General features: G+C 41.5%; 1 protein-coding gene across 6 annotated transcripts in view; it reads right to left on the bottom strand.

The window, feature by feature from the left end:
• The window catches only part of mtmr3 (myotubularin related protein 3), a 95759-nt gene that overhangs the window by 27124 nt on the left and 54769 nt on the right, over positions 1-13866 (bottom strand). For all 6 annotated transcript variants that reach the window (XR_008725503.1, XM_055655643.1, XM_055655645.1 and 3 more), the window contains 6 exons: positions 10580-10662; positions 8256-8422; positions 6474-6570; positions 3318-3431; positions 1849-2048; positions 1571-1702 (listed from right to left, as the gene is read on the bottom strand). Coding sequence is in view for 5 of the 6 variants with exons in the window: in XM_055655643.1 (XP_055511618.1) it covers positions 1571-1702; positions 1849-2048; positions 3318-3431; positions 6474-6570; positions 8256-8422; positions 10580-10662 (793 nt within the window). In the remaining variant the exon portion in view is untranslated. The remainder of the gene's footprint in view (positions 1-1570; positions 1703-1848; positions 2049-3317; positions 3432-6473; positions 6571-8255; positions 8423-10579; positions 10663-13866) is intronic.

Raw genomic sequence — 13866 nt, 5'->3', positions numbered from 1 at the left:
TCCACGAGTGCCCCGAGTACCTACGAGCGGCTATTACCATAATTCTCAGAGTTTGAATCAGGGGAAATTTGGGAGAACTCTTGAATTAGCTCGTACAGTGGGACAGCCCCATTAAAATGTGAGCATGCAGAGGACATATTAAGAGGACAGATAAGAGTGAAAGTGGAAAATTGGAGGGTAGGGTTGAAAGGTTGGGGATGGGAGAGAACAGTAGATTATGAAGAGCTAGTGGACTTGGTTAAATAAGGAAATTGAATGAATTACTGCAGCCTAATAACAACAAGTCCACATTCCTAGCTTCTATCGAGTTGAGGGTTGGGGAAACTGGAAAATAATTTACAATCTTTGCGTTCTTGGATGACTCCAGACTATTGAGAAATTTTGGCAGGTGGCAGCAGGACTAAATAGTATTTTACATGATGTGGCTGGTTTTAGAGGTAAACAGTCACATCATTTATCAGTCACATGTGTGGCCATATGACCATCCTGGCCACACACTCATCTCCCCGCTACCTTCAGGTAGAAGGTACAGGAGCATGAAAATTGCAACAACCAGTTTTAGGAATAGCTACTTCCCCACAGCCATCACGCTATTAAACTTGGCTCGGACAAAACTCTGAACATTAATAGCCCATTATCTGTTTATATGCACTTTATCAGTTTATTTACTCATGTGTGTATATAGAAACATAGAAATTAGGTGCAGGAGTAGGCCGGGCCCTTCGAGCCTGCACCGCCATTCAATATGATCATGGCTGATCATCCAACTCAGTATCCCGTACCTGCCTTCTCTCCATACCCCTGATCCCCTTAGCCACAAGGGCCACATCTAACTCCCTCTTAAATATAGCCAATGAACTGGCCTCAACTACCCTCTGTGGCAGAGAGTTCCAGAGATTCACCACTCTCTGGTGAAAAAAGTTCTTCTCATCTCGGTTTTTAAAGGATTTCCCCCTTATCCTTAAGCTGTGACCCCTTGTCCTGACTTCCCCAACATCGGGAACAACGACCCCAGTTTCAGGAATCTCAATATCCTAAACTTCCCCACAGTCCTGACATCCCATCACTGGTGCTATCCCTCTATGGCAATAATGTCCTTCCTCAGATTTGGGACCAAAACTCCAGGTGTGGTCTCACCAAGACCCTGTACAACTGCAGTAGAACCTCTCTGCTCCTATACTCAAATCCTTTTGCAATGAAAGCTAACATACCATTCGCTCTCTTTACTGCCTGCTGCACCTGCATGCCTACCTTCAATGACTGGTGTACCATGACACCCAGGTCTCGCTGCATCTCCCCCTTTCCCAATCGGCCACCATTTAGATAATACATATATATATATATAATGGTATATGGACACACTGATCTGTTCTGTAGTCATTGCCTACTATGTTCTGTTGTGCTGAAGCAAAGCAAGAATTTCATTGTCCTATCAGGGACACATGACAATAAACTTTCTTGAATCTTTTGAATCTTGAATCTGCTAAAGTCTGCCGCTGCTGGAATTAAAGAGGATGAGTTGATGACTTAATAAACAAGCTGTTGTTTACATTTTCTCATTGATACTCACCCGGGCATTCACATCCACCACCCTTTGCCCTGTTAGCTACGGCGGCTGCATATGACCTGGCATCCAATATCAAAAGTTTATGTGGCGGACTGCATACATTTTCTACTCCAGTTGTATTAGTTATTGTAGAATCTAATGTAAAACAATGAAGTCTAGTTAGCAACAACAGATCACCAGAATTAATACAAAGTAAACAACAATGTGTTATGCACAGAAAGTACAAAGTCTACATTACCGATGGTCAGTAATATACAAGAACAAATTATTATATCTCTTACCAAATTCTCCATCAGAGAGGTCACTGCCATTAGGAAAATCTCGTATACAGTTGCCATTGATGTGTTTGGTCGGACTGTTATCCATGGCACAAGCTTTTGCAACAGACTGTATTAGGTGCTCATCATCTGCATTCCTCCAACCCCACCAGCTAACCTCAGGCTGACCGCAGCGTGCAATCACTGCTCCGTTACCCTGATGCCTGAAAAATCATCAAATTCTTTACGTTAATAATGCTTTCTTAAGGATGGCAGATCCAATAATGATCATCTTCTCGGGTAACTGTATATTGGAATCAGCACACCAAAGAACCATGGAAATATCAGCACCACCCCATACATGCAAGTTCCAGGCCACCGTTAAAACACTGCAGGGAAACAATCAGACTTGGTGTTTATTTAACTGGTTGCATCATGGCCTGGTAAGGCAGTTTGGACACCCAGGAATGAAGGAGATTACGAAAAGTGGTGGACACAGCCGGTCCATCGCTGATACAGACCTCCCCACCACCGTAGGGATCTGTCGGAGGCGCTGCCTCAAAAAGGCAGCCCGCATCATGAAGTACCCCATCACTCTGGCAACACTCTCGTTTCACTCCTGCCCTCAGGAAGAAGGAGGTGTAGGAGCCTAAAAATCACGACCTTTGAGTTCATAAAAGCCTCTTCCCAACAACCACCAGGCCCACACATTTCAGTCAAACCTGGGAATTGAATTTCTTAATAAATATCATTGTTGCAGATGATCTGTAAAGTACACAGTGACATTGCTGAATGAGACTTGAAGTATCAACTTATCAGCCTAATAAATCGAAAACCAACCCACCAGAAAAGTGAAAATCATTTGGTGTGCTGGTTTTCTACTTACTTAAGTCTTACATGATTGTCTACAATTTTTATAAACCTTAATGCTTAAAAGGACCCCAGGGGAAATCGTGTTTTGGGCAAAAAAATATTGTCTAGCTTCTCAGCAACACCAAGGACTTGCAAAGGATATCACTTATGGAAGATTTTTACTATATTTATTTTCAAATAAATCCTATGCTTGGTGCATAAAATTGGAACAAAAGTGGCTGAATTGTCTGGGATGACGAGTAATCATTCTAAGTGGGAAGTGGAATGTTTCCATTTTGTTTTATCACGTAGAGCAAGGGTTCCCGACCTGGGGTAAATTTACCCCCAGGGGGTAAATTTTGCCTACCCAGGGGGTAAATTTATTGATTTTCGATTTGTACATATTTTTCTCATTGACTGACTGTGTTTGGTTCTGGTATCTGTTCATTATTAGTTATGTTCATTAATACGTGAAATAACATTGTAATGTGCTATTAAAGTAGCCAGGGAAAAAGGGGACAAAAAAGGGACACCTGACATAGATATTTTATCTACAAAAAGAAATTGCATCCCATGTTCAAATGCAGATTTACAACTACAACTGCATCTTGATATTTAGTTTTTGTGAATCTTTTTTTCACCTGTAGACAACACTGGGAATTCTTTTCCATGATCTGAAGTTTCCAACACTTTCAAGTTCTTTATCAGTTAGCCAAGCCGGTACAAGTAATTGTTGTGGGTAACTGGCACATAACCTGCAATTCAAAACAAAATACCATTTGACACAATCCTTGTCATTTCATTCAACAGTGGCAACATCTATCTATTATACTAAAACTTTCATCTTGTTTCTCTGTGTGTGTGTGCGCGCGTGCGTGCCTGTCTGTGATCTATGATTCGGTAATGTAGTCAAATTACGCCAAAACTGTACACGATAGCACTACAAATTTTGGACCACCTTACTCACAATTGTCATGTGATGGTTTGTATCGTTTCATTCAGATTGATGTTATATTTCACAAGTTATTCACATTTTTTAATTTACAAAACCCCAATTTGAGAAAAAAATTATTTCCTCTGCATTTGAACTTACAGCTATGACGTCACAATGGGATTGTAGCCCTGCTCGCTACAATGTCGCTATCCCAGGACACTGAGTCCTGCCAGCCCTAGCAAGTGCAATTGCAAACTACAATGCAGCAATCCCATTTTTTTAAATATTCCTGGGCAGCAAGGATTTTATAAAAAGTTTCATGAGGGTGAATAAGGGGAAATGAGCCGCCCCAGCGCAGTTGGGGGCTATGGGCGAGTCCTGGAATATTGCGTTGGGGGAACAGCTTGCGTTGGGGGAGCGGGTGAAAAATTGCATTGGGGAACAGGTTGTGTTGGGGGACCAGGCCTCCTGTGGGGACTATGGGTGAGTGGTGGAATATGGCGTTGGGGTACCAGGCATCCCGTGTGACAGGGACCCACCCACTTGGTCTAATCTATTATACTAAAACTCTCATCTTGTTTGTTTCTGTGTGTGTGTGTGTGTGTGTGTGTGTGTGTGTGTGTGTGTGTGTGTGTGTGTGTGTGTGTGTGTGTGTGTGTGTGTGTGTGTGTGTGTGTGTGTGTGTGTGTGCGCTGCGCGCGTGTGTGTGCGCCTGTCTGTGATCTCTGATTCAGTGATGTCGTCAAATTACGCCAAAACGGTACACGATAGCGCTACAATTTTTGGACTCGCTGTCCCCGATAACGCTGTACAGACACGGACACAGACAGGGCCTGGAGATGCGCTCCTTCATCCCCCAAGACGGCAGCCTCAAAAACCTACTCACTGGCTTTGTTATTTTAAAATGCCACGTGTGCGGAGCCACGAGAGGGGGAGGGGAGGGAGAGGGAGAGGCAACCAGCCGCGGGGGGGGGGAGGGAGAGAGGGAGAGGCAACCAGCGCGGGAGCGGGGGGGGAGAGGGAGAAGCCTTCCCGCTGGCCCGCGCGCACAGACTCGAACCACAGCCCAGGGCCCTGAGCACGGCTGGACACAGACACAGACTGGGCCCGGAGCTGCGCTCTTCCCTCCCCCTCCCATGGCTCCAGAGCTCGAACCACAGCTCAGGGCCCCGGGCGTGGCTGGACAAAGACACGGATACAGACTGGGCCCGGAGCCACGCTCCTCCCTCCCCCTCCAGTTCTCCGTCGGGAGAACGAGGCCCAATGGGTCCCAATTGAGGTAGGTAGGGGAGAGGGGTTATGGAGAATGTTAACAAAGACCGGACTCTCAGTCCAATGAAAGATTTGTAAGGAGAGGGAGGGAGTGGGGGAGGGGTCGAGAAGATGATTGGTGCTTAATGTTATTTAAACAGATAGAGGGAGAGGAGGGGGTAGGGAGAGGAGAGGGGTTATGGAGGGAAGGAGGGATTGACTGAGGGTAGGGGAAAGGAGAGAGAGGGAGAGGTGTGGGAGGGAGTGGGGGATGGGAGGGGGAGAGGGGAAAGAAGAGGGAGTGTGAAGAGGAGGGGGAGGGATTGCTGTGGGATGAGGGGAAATGAGCCGCGCCTGCGCAGTTGAGGGCTATGGTTGAGTGGTGGAATATTGCATTGGGGGAACGGGTTGCGTTGGGGGAACGAGTGAGTGGTAGAATATTGCGTTGGGAGAACGGGGTACAACAGGTCCCACTTGGTCTAGTTAATGAAATAAAAAGCAATAGAAACCAAAACTTGCATTACTTGCTAATGAAAAACTTGACTAAAGCACCTCAATATACACATTCATCTTTAAGGTGGTACACATTATTGCTTCAGATCCAAATGGCAGAATTTGCTGAACGAAAATGGCCAGGACTCATTCCCACCACAAGTCATATGGATACTTCAGAACAATGCACAGCTTGACATGGCTAAAACAAAGACCTGGCAACTAGCAAAAAAAATTATCCCAACTTTGCTATCTGACAAAGCTAGCATCCTTTAAACGCTTCAGTTTTTCTGACATACAAGCATCAACAAACAATTCAAATCATTTAAATAATAGATGAACTGAAGTTATAAGTTAATAAATCACAAAACCTTACAGAAATTATAAAACAAGATTATATTCATATTAATGTGTTGATGAATCATCTACTGGGTCACCTGGAGAAAGTTCTGCTGTTACATTCTTACTAAGGAAGTAACCAGTTTGCACCAAATGTAGACACAAAATGCGGGAGTAACAGTGGGATGGGCAGCATCTCTGGAGAGAAGGAATGGGTGACGTTTCTGGTCGAGACCCTACTTCAGCAGTCTGAAGAGGGGTTTCTATCCGAAACGCCACCCATTCCTTCTCTCCAGAGATACTGCCTGTCCCGCTGAGTTACTCCAGCATTTTGTGTCTATCTTTGGTGTAAATCAGCATCTGCAGTTCCTTCTTAGTCACAATCAGTTTGCACTTCACTTATAGGTTTCAAAACATCCAATGTGAAGGACAGTCAGGTAATTACCACTAGAGGTTAGACAGCAAGCTCAGGATTGCCATGTTCACATTTGCAGGAAGATAAATTGCTGCATTTACCAGAAAATTCCTAACCACATTTATGAATACAATTAGAGTTCAAATATATTTAATAATTACACATGTTGGAAAGGAGCATGCATTTCTCCCATTGTACTAATAATAATCATCACTAACATTAAAAGATATGAAAACACAAAGGCTAACTGAACCCATAGAGCTCAATACTTGAAACATGTATATGCTCATATGCCCAAAACTGGTCAGGAAATTAAAAATGAACACGTACCATCCACAAAAACAAGAATTGTAATGCAATTCTTACTTGTATTTATTGTTGATATTTGTGATCCTCCATGCATTTTGCATGTCAAAAGACATTCGCTCCACTTCATTTTTAAATCTTGAAACAACATGCTCACCTGAAAAGATAATAAGTAAATTATGGGAATACACAGTTACAATACAAGTAATTGTACTTTATAAGTAACTAGACCAGGTGCGGACCCGTTGGGCCCTGTCCCCCAAGGTAGTATTCCACCACTGCTCATAGCACCCAACTGTGCAGGCGCTGCTGAGGGGTTCCCGCTGTGACGCCAGTTCCCCGTTGTGAGGCGAGTCACGGCAACACTCCCCCAACTGCGCCTCACCATCCCTCTTCCTATCCCTATCCTCTTCCATTCCCCCTCAACCCCCGGCACTACCTCCCCCTCACCTTCCCTCTTCTTTTCCCCTCCCCTCACCACTCCATCCCTCACCTCTCCCTCCCCCTTAGTCACTCCCTCCCTAACCCCTTTCACCTCCCACCCCCCCACAATGAAAATCATGATGTTTTTTGTAAATGAAACCTCCCCCCAAGAATTTGATTAAAACTGGGGTTTTTTTTTAAATCGCAATTTTTTATGGAAATGAGATTCGGGATCCCTTTGTGACGTCATTGTGACATTGTACGCTGCTAACGGGCAGTGCAAGTGGAAAAGTGACTTTTGTAAAAATGTTTTTTGTAAAGTTTAAAATGTGAATAACTCGTAAAATATAACATCAATCTGAACAAAACATGCCATAGCACACCGCATGTCAATGTTGAATAAGATGAGCCAAAATTGTAGTGATATTGTGTACCGTTTTGGTGTAGTTTTGGGATCACACACACACACGCATACAAACAAACAAGATGAGAGTTTTAGTAACATATACAAGTGGGACCCGTTGGGCCCCATTTCCCCAACGCAATATTCCACCACTCACCCGTTCCGACAAAGCACCCCGCTCTCCCAACGCAATATTCCACCATTCACCCATGGCTCCCAACTGCGTAGGTGCAGCTAATTTCCCCTTATCCCCCAGCATTCGCTCCCCCACCTCTTCACCCTCCCTCTTAGTAATATATAAGATAGATTTCAAATAATCAAAATAATTTAATTTGAGGTGTATTTCTGAAATGTGAGATTTCAGATTATTCTGAAATTAAGAATAAGGGGTAGGCCATTTAGAACTGAGATGTGGAAAACCCCAGAGATGTGAATCTGTGGAATCCTATGCCACAGAAAGCAGTGGAGGCCAATTCACTGGATGTTTTCAAGTGTTAGATTTACCTCTTATGGTTAAAGGAATCAAGGGGCATGGGGAAAAAGCAGGAATGCGGTTTTGATTTTAGATGATCAGCCATGATCATGTGGAATGGCAGTGCTGGCTGGAAGAGCCAAATGGACCACCTATTGTTCCATGTGACCATAGTTGAGTTGCAGATGCACTGGTGTTCTCAGTTTATGCTCATCAATGCTGGCAAAATTTTAGGGGAGGTAAGGAATAGATCTAATAAAAACTTCTTGCCAGCCAAGTTCTTAAATATGATTGTCAGTCTTTGAAAGTTTCCTTATCTGCACTTCCTTACTTGAAGAAAATCTTTGCGGTTCAGGTTCAAAGTTTAAAGATAAACAAGTAAAGAAAATAAACAAAATATAAACAAGAAGGGTCTGAAGAAGGGTTTCAGCCCGAAACGTCGCCTATTTCCTTCGCTCCATAGATGCTGCTGCACCCGCTGAGTTTCTCCAGCATTTTTGTGTACCTTCGATCTTCCAGCATCTGAACAAAATATAAACAATACCTGGTCGACACAAGTCTCCATGTTGCTCTTTTTCACTGGCATATACGTCCATACACCAAGCATGATAAGCAAAGGCAAAAAGGTCTTCTATCTTTGCAGGGGGTCGTATGACATTGTTTAGACGTTTTATCCACTCTTGACATTGTTCAAAGGTAGAAAATTGACACCTGCATTGATTTTGTTCGAAAAGGAGAAAAACAAACAACTCTTTATCTCTAAAATCCTTATGAGGATAAGCTTATATAATCTTTCAAAAAGTTGTTCTACTCAATGATTTGATTGCTTTATTTGTTTGCCACGCGGCTTCAGGAGTAATGGGCCAGCAAGAGGCCCACACGGTTCTGCATCAGTTAAGTTTTGGACAATGGAGAACATGAACAGTCGATGCAGACAGCGTAGTCTTAGAATAATTTGGGCAACAATCATTGAAGCCCTTGTGTAGTTCAGCATGAACTGCTCAAACTACCCAATAACTGATGGAAATATTAGTGGTTCTTCAGTGTCCTCCATAATGTTTGAGACAGACCCATCATTTATTTATTTGCCTCTGTACTCCACAATTTGAGATTTGTAATAGAAAAAAAAATCACATGGTTAAAGTGCACATTGTCAGATTTTATTAAAGGGTATTTTTTTATACATTTTGGTTTCACCGTGTAGAAAATACAACTGTGTTTATACAAAGTCCCCGCATTTCAGGGCACCATAATGTTTGGGACACATGGCTTCACAGGCGTTTTGTAATTGCTCAGGTGTGTTTAAATGCCTCCTTAATGCAGGTATAATAAGAGAGCTCTCAGCACCTAATCTTTCCTCCAGTCTTTCCATCACCTTTGGAAACTTTTATTGCTGTTTATCAACATGAGGACCAAAGTTGTGCCAATGAAAGTCAAATAAGCCATTTTGAGACTGAGAAACAAGAATAAAACTGTTAGAGGCATCAGTCAAACGTTAGACTTACCAAAGTCAACTGTTTGGAACATCATTAAGAAGAAAGAGAGCACTGGTGAGCTTACTAATCGCAAAGGGACTGGCAGGACAGGCCTCCACAGCTGATGACAGAGGAATTCTCTCTACAATAAAGAAAAATCCCCAAACACCAGTCTGATAGATCAGAAACAGTTTTCAGGTGTCAGGTGTGGATTTGTCAATGACCACTGTCCGCAGAAGAACAGAATACAGAGGCTACACTGCAAGATGCAAACCACTGGTTAGCTGCAAAAATAGGATGCAGTTACAGTTTTCCAAGAAGTACTTAAAAGAGCAACCACAGATGTGGAAAAAGGTCTTGTGGACAGATGAGACGAAGATTAACTTATCTCAGAGTGATGGCAAGAGCAAAGTATGGTGGAGAGAAGGAACCACCCAAGATCCAAAGGATACCACCTCATCTGTGAAACACAGTGGTGAGAGTGTTATGGCCTGGGCATGTATGGCTGCTGAAGGTACTGGCTCACTTATCTTCATTGAGAATACAACTGCTGATGGTAGTAGCATAATAAATTCTGAAGTGTATAGACACATCCTATCTGCTAAAATTCAAACAAATTCGGCCGGCAGTTCATTCTACAGCAAGACAATGATCCCAAACATACTGCTAAAGCAATGATCCCAAACATACTGCTAAAGCAACAAAGGAATTATTCAAAGCTAAAAAATGGTCAATTCTTGAGTGGGCATGTCAATCACCCGATCTGAACCCAATTGAGTATGCCTTTTATATGCTGAAGAGAAAACTGAAGGGGGCTTGCCACTGAAACAAGCATAAGCTGAAGATGGCTGGCAGAGCATCACCAGAGAAGACAACCAGCAACGGATGGTGTTCATGAATCACAGACTTCAAGCAGTCATTGCATGCAAAGGATATGCAACAAAATACTTACCATTTACATGACATTGCTGTGTCCCAAACATTATGGTGCCCTGAAATGGGGGGGATTATGTCTAAACACTGCTGTAATTTCTACATGGTGAAACCAAAATGCTTAAAAATGGCCTTTATTAAAATCTGACAATGTGCACTTTAACCACATGTGATTTTTTTAATATTACAAAATCTCAAATTGTGGAGTACAGAGGCAAATAAATAAATAAATGATGTGTCTTTGTCCCAAACATTATGGAGGGCACTGTATTTCTACAGAAATTAAAGGTATAATAACCTCAATACCTCACATGAATGGGGTCTGAATTTTGCAGCTAGGTTTTATAAAGACCCAACTGAAAGTATCACTGAATCCTTTAAGATATGTAGAATTGGAAACAAAAAGTTAACCTAAAACCAACAATAATATATTCTCCTATATCCCTTTTTTGTTTTGTACCTGATAACTTTGCAATCTTTGCAAGTCAAATGAAGCTGGAACATCTCACGGCATTCAACACTTTCAATGAGTTGCAAAGGAACCTGTAAAACGTACCAGAGAAAATTAGGTCATTTTACAAATATCCAAATCAAGCATAAATTTCTTAAAGTAGGCCACTGCAGATAAACAAACCATTGATCAAAGCTAGGAATTTGTGCGATTTTGAGCCATTAGTTTATAACAGGAGCAAAAATAATAAACCTCAAGCAGTAAAACTGTGAGCCTAAAGCAGCTCCTGTACTGAAATTTCATACTAACAATTAAATGGCCTTTGCACTTTGTCTACAATACCAGCCCCATTTACCCATTTCGTCCATAGCCTTCTAGGTCATGGTGATTCACGCTGGTCTAGATACTTCTTAAATCAACATCACCTCAGGCATCACCTTCCAGACTTCAACCACATTCTCTGTGGAAAAATTCCCTTTCAGATTTCCTTCCCATCTTTCACTTTATACCACTGCCGTCTTATTTTACACTGTCCCATCACGGGAAAAGAATTCCTACTCCATCTATTCTCCTCAATTTTGGATACCTATGTTCGCTCTCCCTCACAACCTCCTCCACTCCGAGGATACCAAATACAGCCATTCCAATCTCTCCTTATAACTGAAACAGTCCAATCCAGGCAACATCCTGGTAAATATCCTCTGCACCCTCTCCAGTGCAATCACATCTTCCCTGTCGAGTGATTCTCACAAGATTCTCCAGCTGTGATCAACCCAATGTTTTGGACCAATTTAATATGCAAGACCTTCTCGTAATGTTCATACTTGGATCCCTTTCCTTCAACACATCTCAAGGTTTAATGTTATCTCATGGGTTAACTAGCTTTCTATGAAATTAGAGTGAAAATGCATATTACAGAATATGCATATTACAGAAGTATATATGATGTATGGTATAGAAAAAGGCCATTTGGCTCAACCAATTCACGCCAGCATTTATGCTCCACCCCCCTCACGTTTCTTCAACCAAGTCATTGTAACTCTACTACCACCTGTATTATGCACCAAGCTGCTCTTTAAATGCATCTTTTTTTTTTAAGCGGTGCTTGTGGTTGTGACTTCCACATTCCAGCCAGTCTCTGGATAACTTCTTAATTCTCCATTGGGCCATTTAATGTGATGGTCACTGCTACCCCTATATTCCTTTTACAATGTGGTGACTCAAACTGTACGAAGTTTTCCCCGTATGATCCAATCAAGATCTGGTGTGGATTCAACATAGTTTTCCTACAGGTTGTTCCCAGGAATGAATGCCCAATTTAGGGGCACCCTATACATTTGATCGAGCTCCATTACATATTATTAAATTCAAACCAGAACCATTCTGTAAAAATCCCTATTTACGTGAAACTTCTCTGCAGTAATGAGACACCATTGCCTTTTAAGAACACAGGCTGCCAGTTTAACTGTGGGAGATCACTTGAGGAGGTCATTTGGAAATGTACAATCAATCCCTTTTATTTATATTTGTCCATTAAACAATTGGTTCTTGATTTCAAAGTCTAAATTGCTAGTTGGTTACGAACAGCAATTGTTCCTCCCCTACCCACATTCTTCCAGTACTTTGTAAGCGCCCTTTATGGCGACTATTTGCATACATTGGGTATACAAGCAAAGAATTTCACTGTGAATTGTCACATGTGACAATAAAGTATTTAATGCAATTCAATTCCTCTGTGAATAGCTAGTCCTATATTCCCATTCTCTGCTATTCTGAAACCAGCTAGCAATCCATGTTGCTTATTTTCCTGACACTGCTTTCTCTCACCTTGTTCATTCATATAATAGGGAAGACTTAAAGGTCTTTTGAAAATCTAGCTAAATGACATCAACTAAGTATTCATTATTATTCTTCAATATCCTTCCTTCTTACTTGTTGACTCTGTTCTCAAGCAAAAGTTGTGAATCAATGAGATATACCAAATAATGATAAATCATAAAACATCTTCAGATTAGCAAAGCCTCGGTAGAATTTTAAATGACGTACTCTAAATAAAATTGTTAATATTAAAGCCTTTACAGGCTGATATTTTTTGAAGTATGCTTAAATGATGCTATTATATTGATGTGTGATATTTTACAATGTATGCTCAAATTTTGACAGCCAGAGTATTTCTAGGCAACTCTTATTTTATGAAGTTTTACATTTGTATATTTATGGCCAGCGAAAAATTCCAAAATCTCCACTTAGCATGGGAATTGCTATACAAATATTGTGCTACAGTTGTAGTAGAGCAGCATTACTGTAACTAAAGAATGGCAGGTTTACATAGATGATCCTGAGTATCAGCAAGGATATATAACCTTATAGTGTACAGCACATAAGGACAGACATGCCTTCAATGTCTGCTTGTTGTGTAGCAAAGCATAATTTTATTTGAACGTCTGCATAAACATCTGCATAAATAACCCTACTTTATGGCATAATATGTAGAAATTGTGCAGGAAGCTTTGCCATCCATTTTCTATGAAGTGAAAAAAAGCATATCCAGTCCATTCGAATCAACACTGTAAGAGTAGCCTACTATTACATATTCTAACCATGGAATTATTATCCTTTTAAAAAAAAATCACACCACTTACTATTCTGAATGTTCTGAAAATGTCACATGCTCCATACATTAGATGGTAGTGGAAGCCCAAAGGGTGGTAATTTATTTAGATTGTGGACAGATAGAGAAAAGAATCAAAAAATAAAACATTGAGCCTGTCAAATCTCTCCCTATAAATGCTCCAATCCAGGTATGATCCTGATGAATCTCGTCTGCACTCCCTCCCCATGCAACAGATCCTTCCTATAGTATGGTGACCAGAACTGCACACAGTACTCCAAGTGTGACCTAACCAATTTTTACACAGTTGTAATATGATATCAGAGCTCATATATTCCAGCTTATAGCCATTGAAGGCAAGCATCTCACATGCTTTTTTCACCATGCTCTCCACCTGTGGAGGAATTTCAGGGATTTATCAACTTGCTCCCACATTCAAGTATTCATCAACACTCCCTAGGGTACTATCATTAACGTGCATACTCTACCCTTGAATGCCTTCCCAGAATGCATGTCAGAATTAAATTCCACCTACTCACCTTCCCTTCTGATCCATATCATGCTGCAACCCTAGACAATCCTTTTCACTATTTACGACCTACCAATTGACTTCTAGATTTGTCTTTTGTATGCAGCAGGTTTAATTCTTCAAACACTTATATACGGTGATTAAAAACAATTAACT

The sequence above is a fragment of the Leucoraja erinacea genome, chromosome 25 (genome assembly GCF_028641065.1).
Source record: "Leucoraja erinacea ecotype New England chromosome 25, Leri_hhj_1, whole genome shotgun sequence".
Lineage (NCBI taxonomy): Eukaryota > Metazoa > Chordata > Chondrichthyes > Rajiformes > Rajidae > Leucoraja > Leucoraja erinaceus.
Note: the sequence above shows the minus strand (reverse complement) of the source record. Positions and strands in the feature narration are given on the sequence as shown.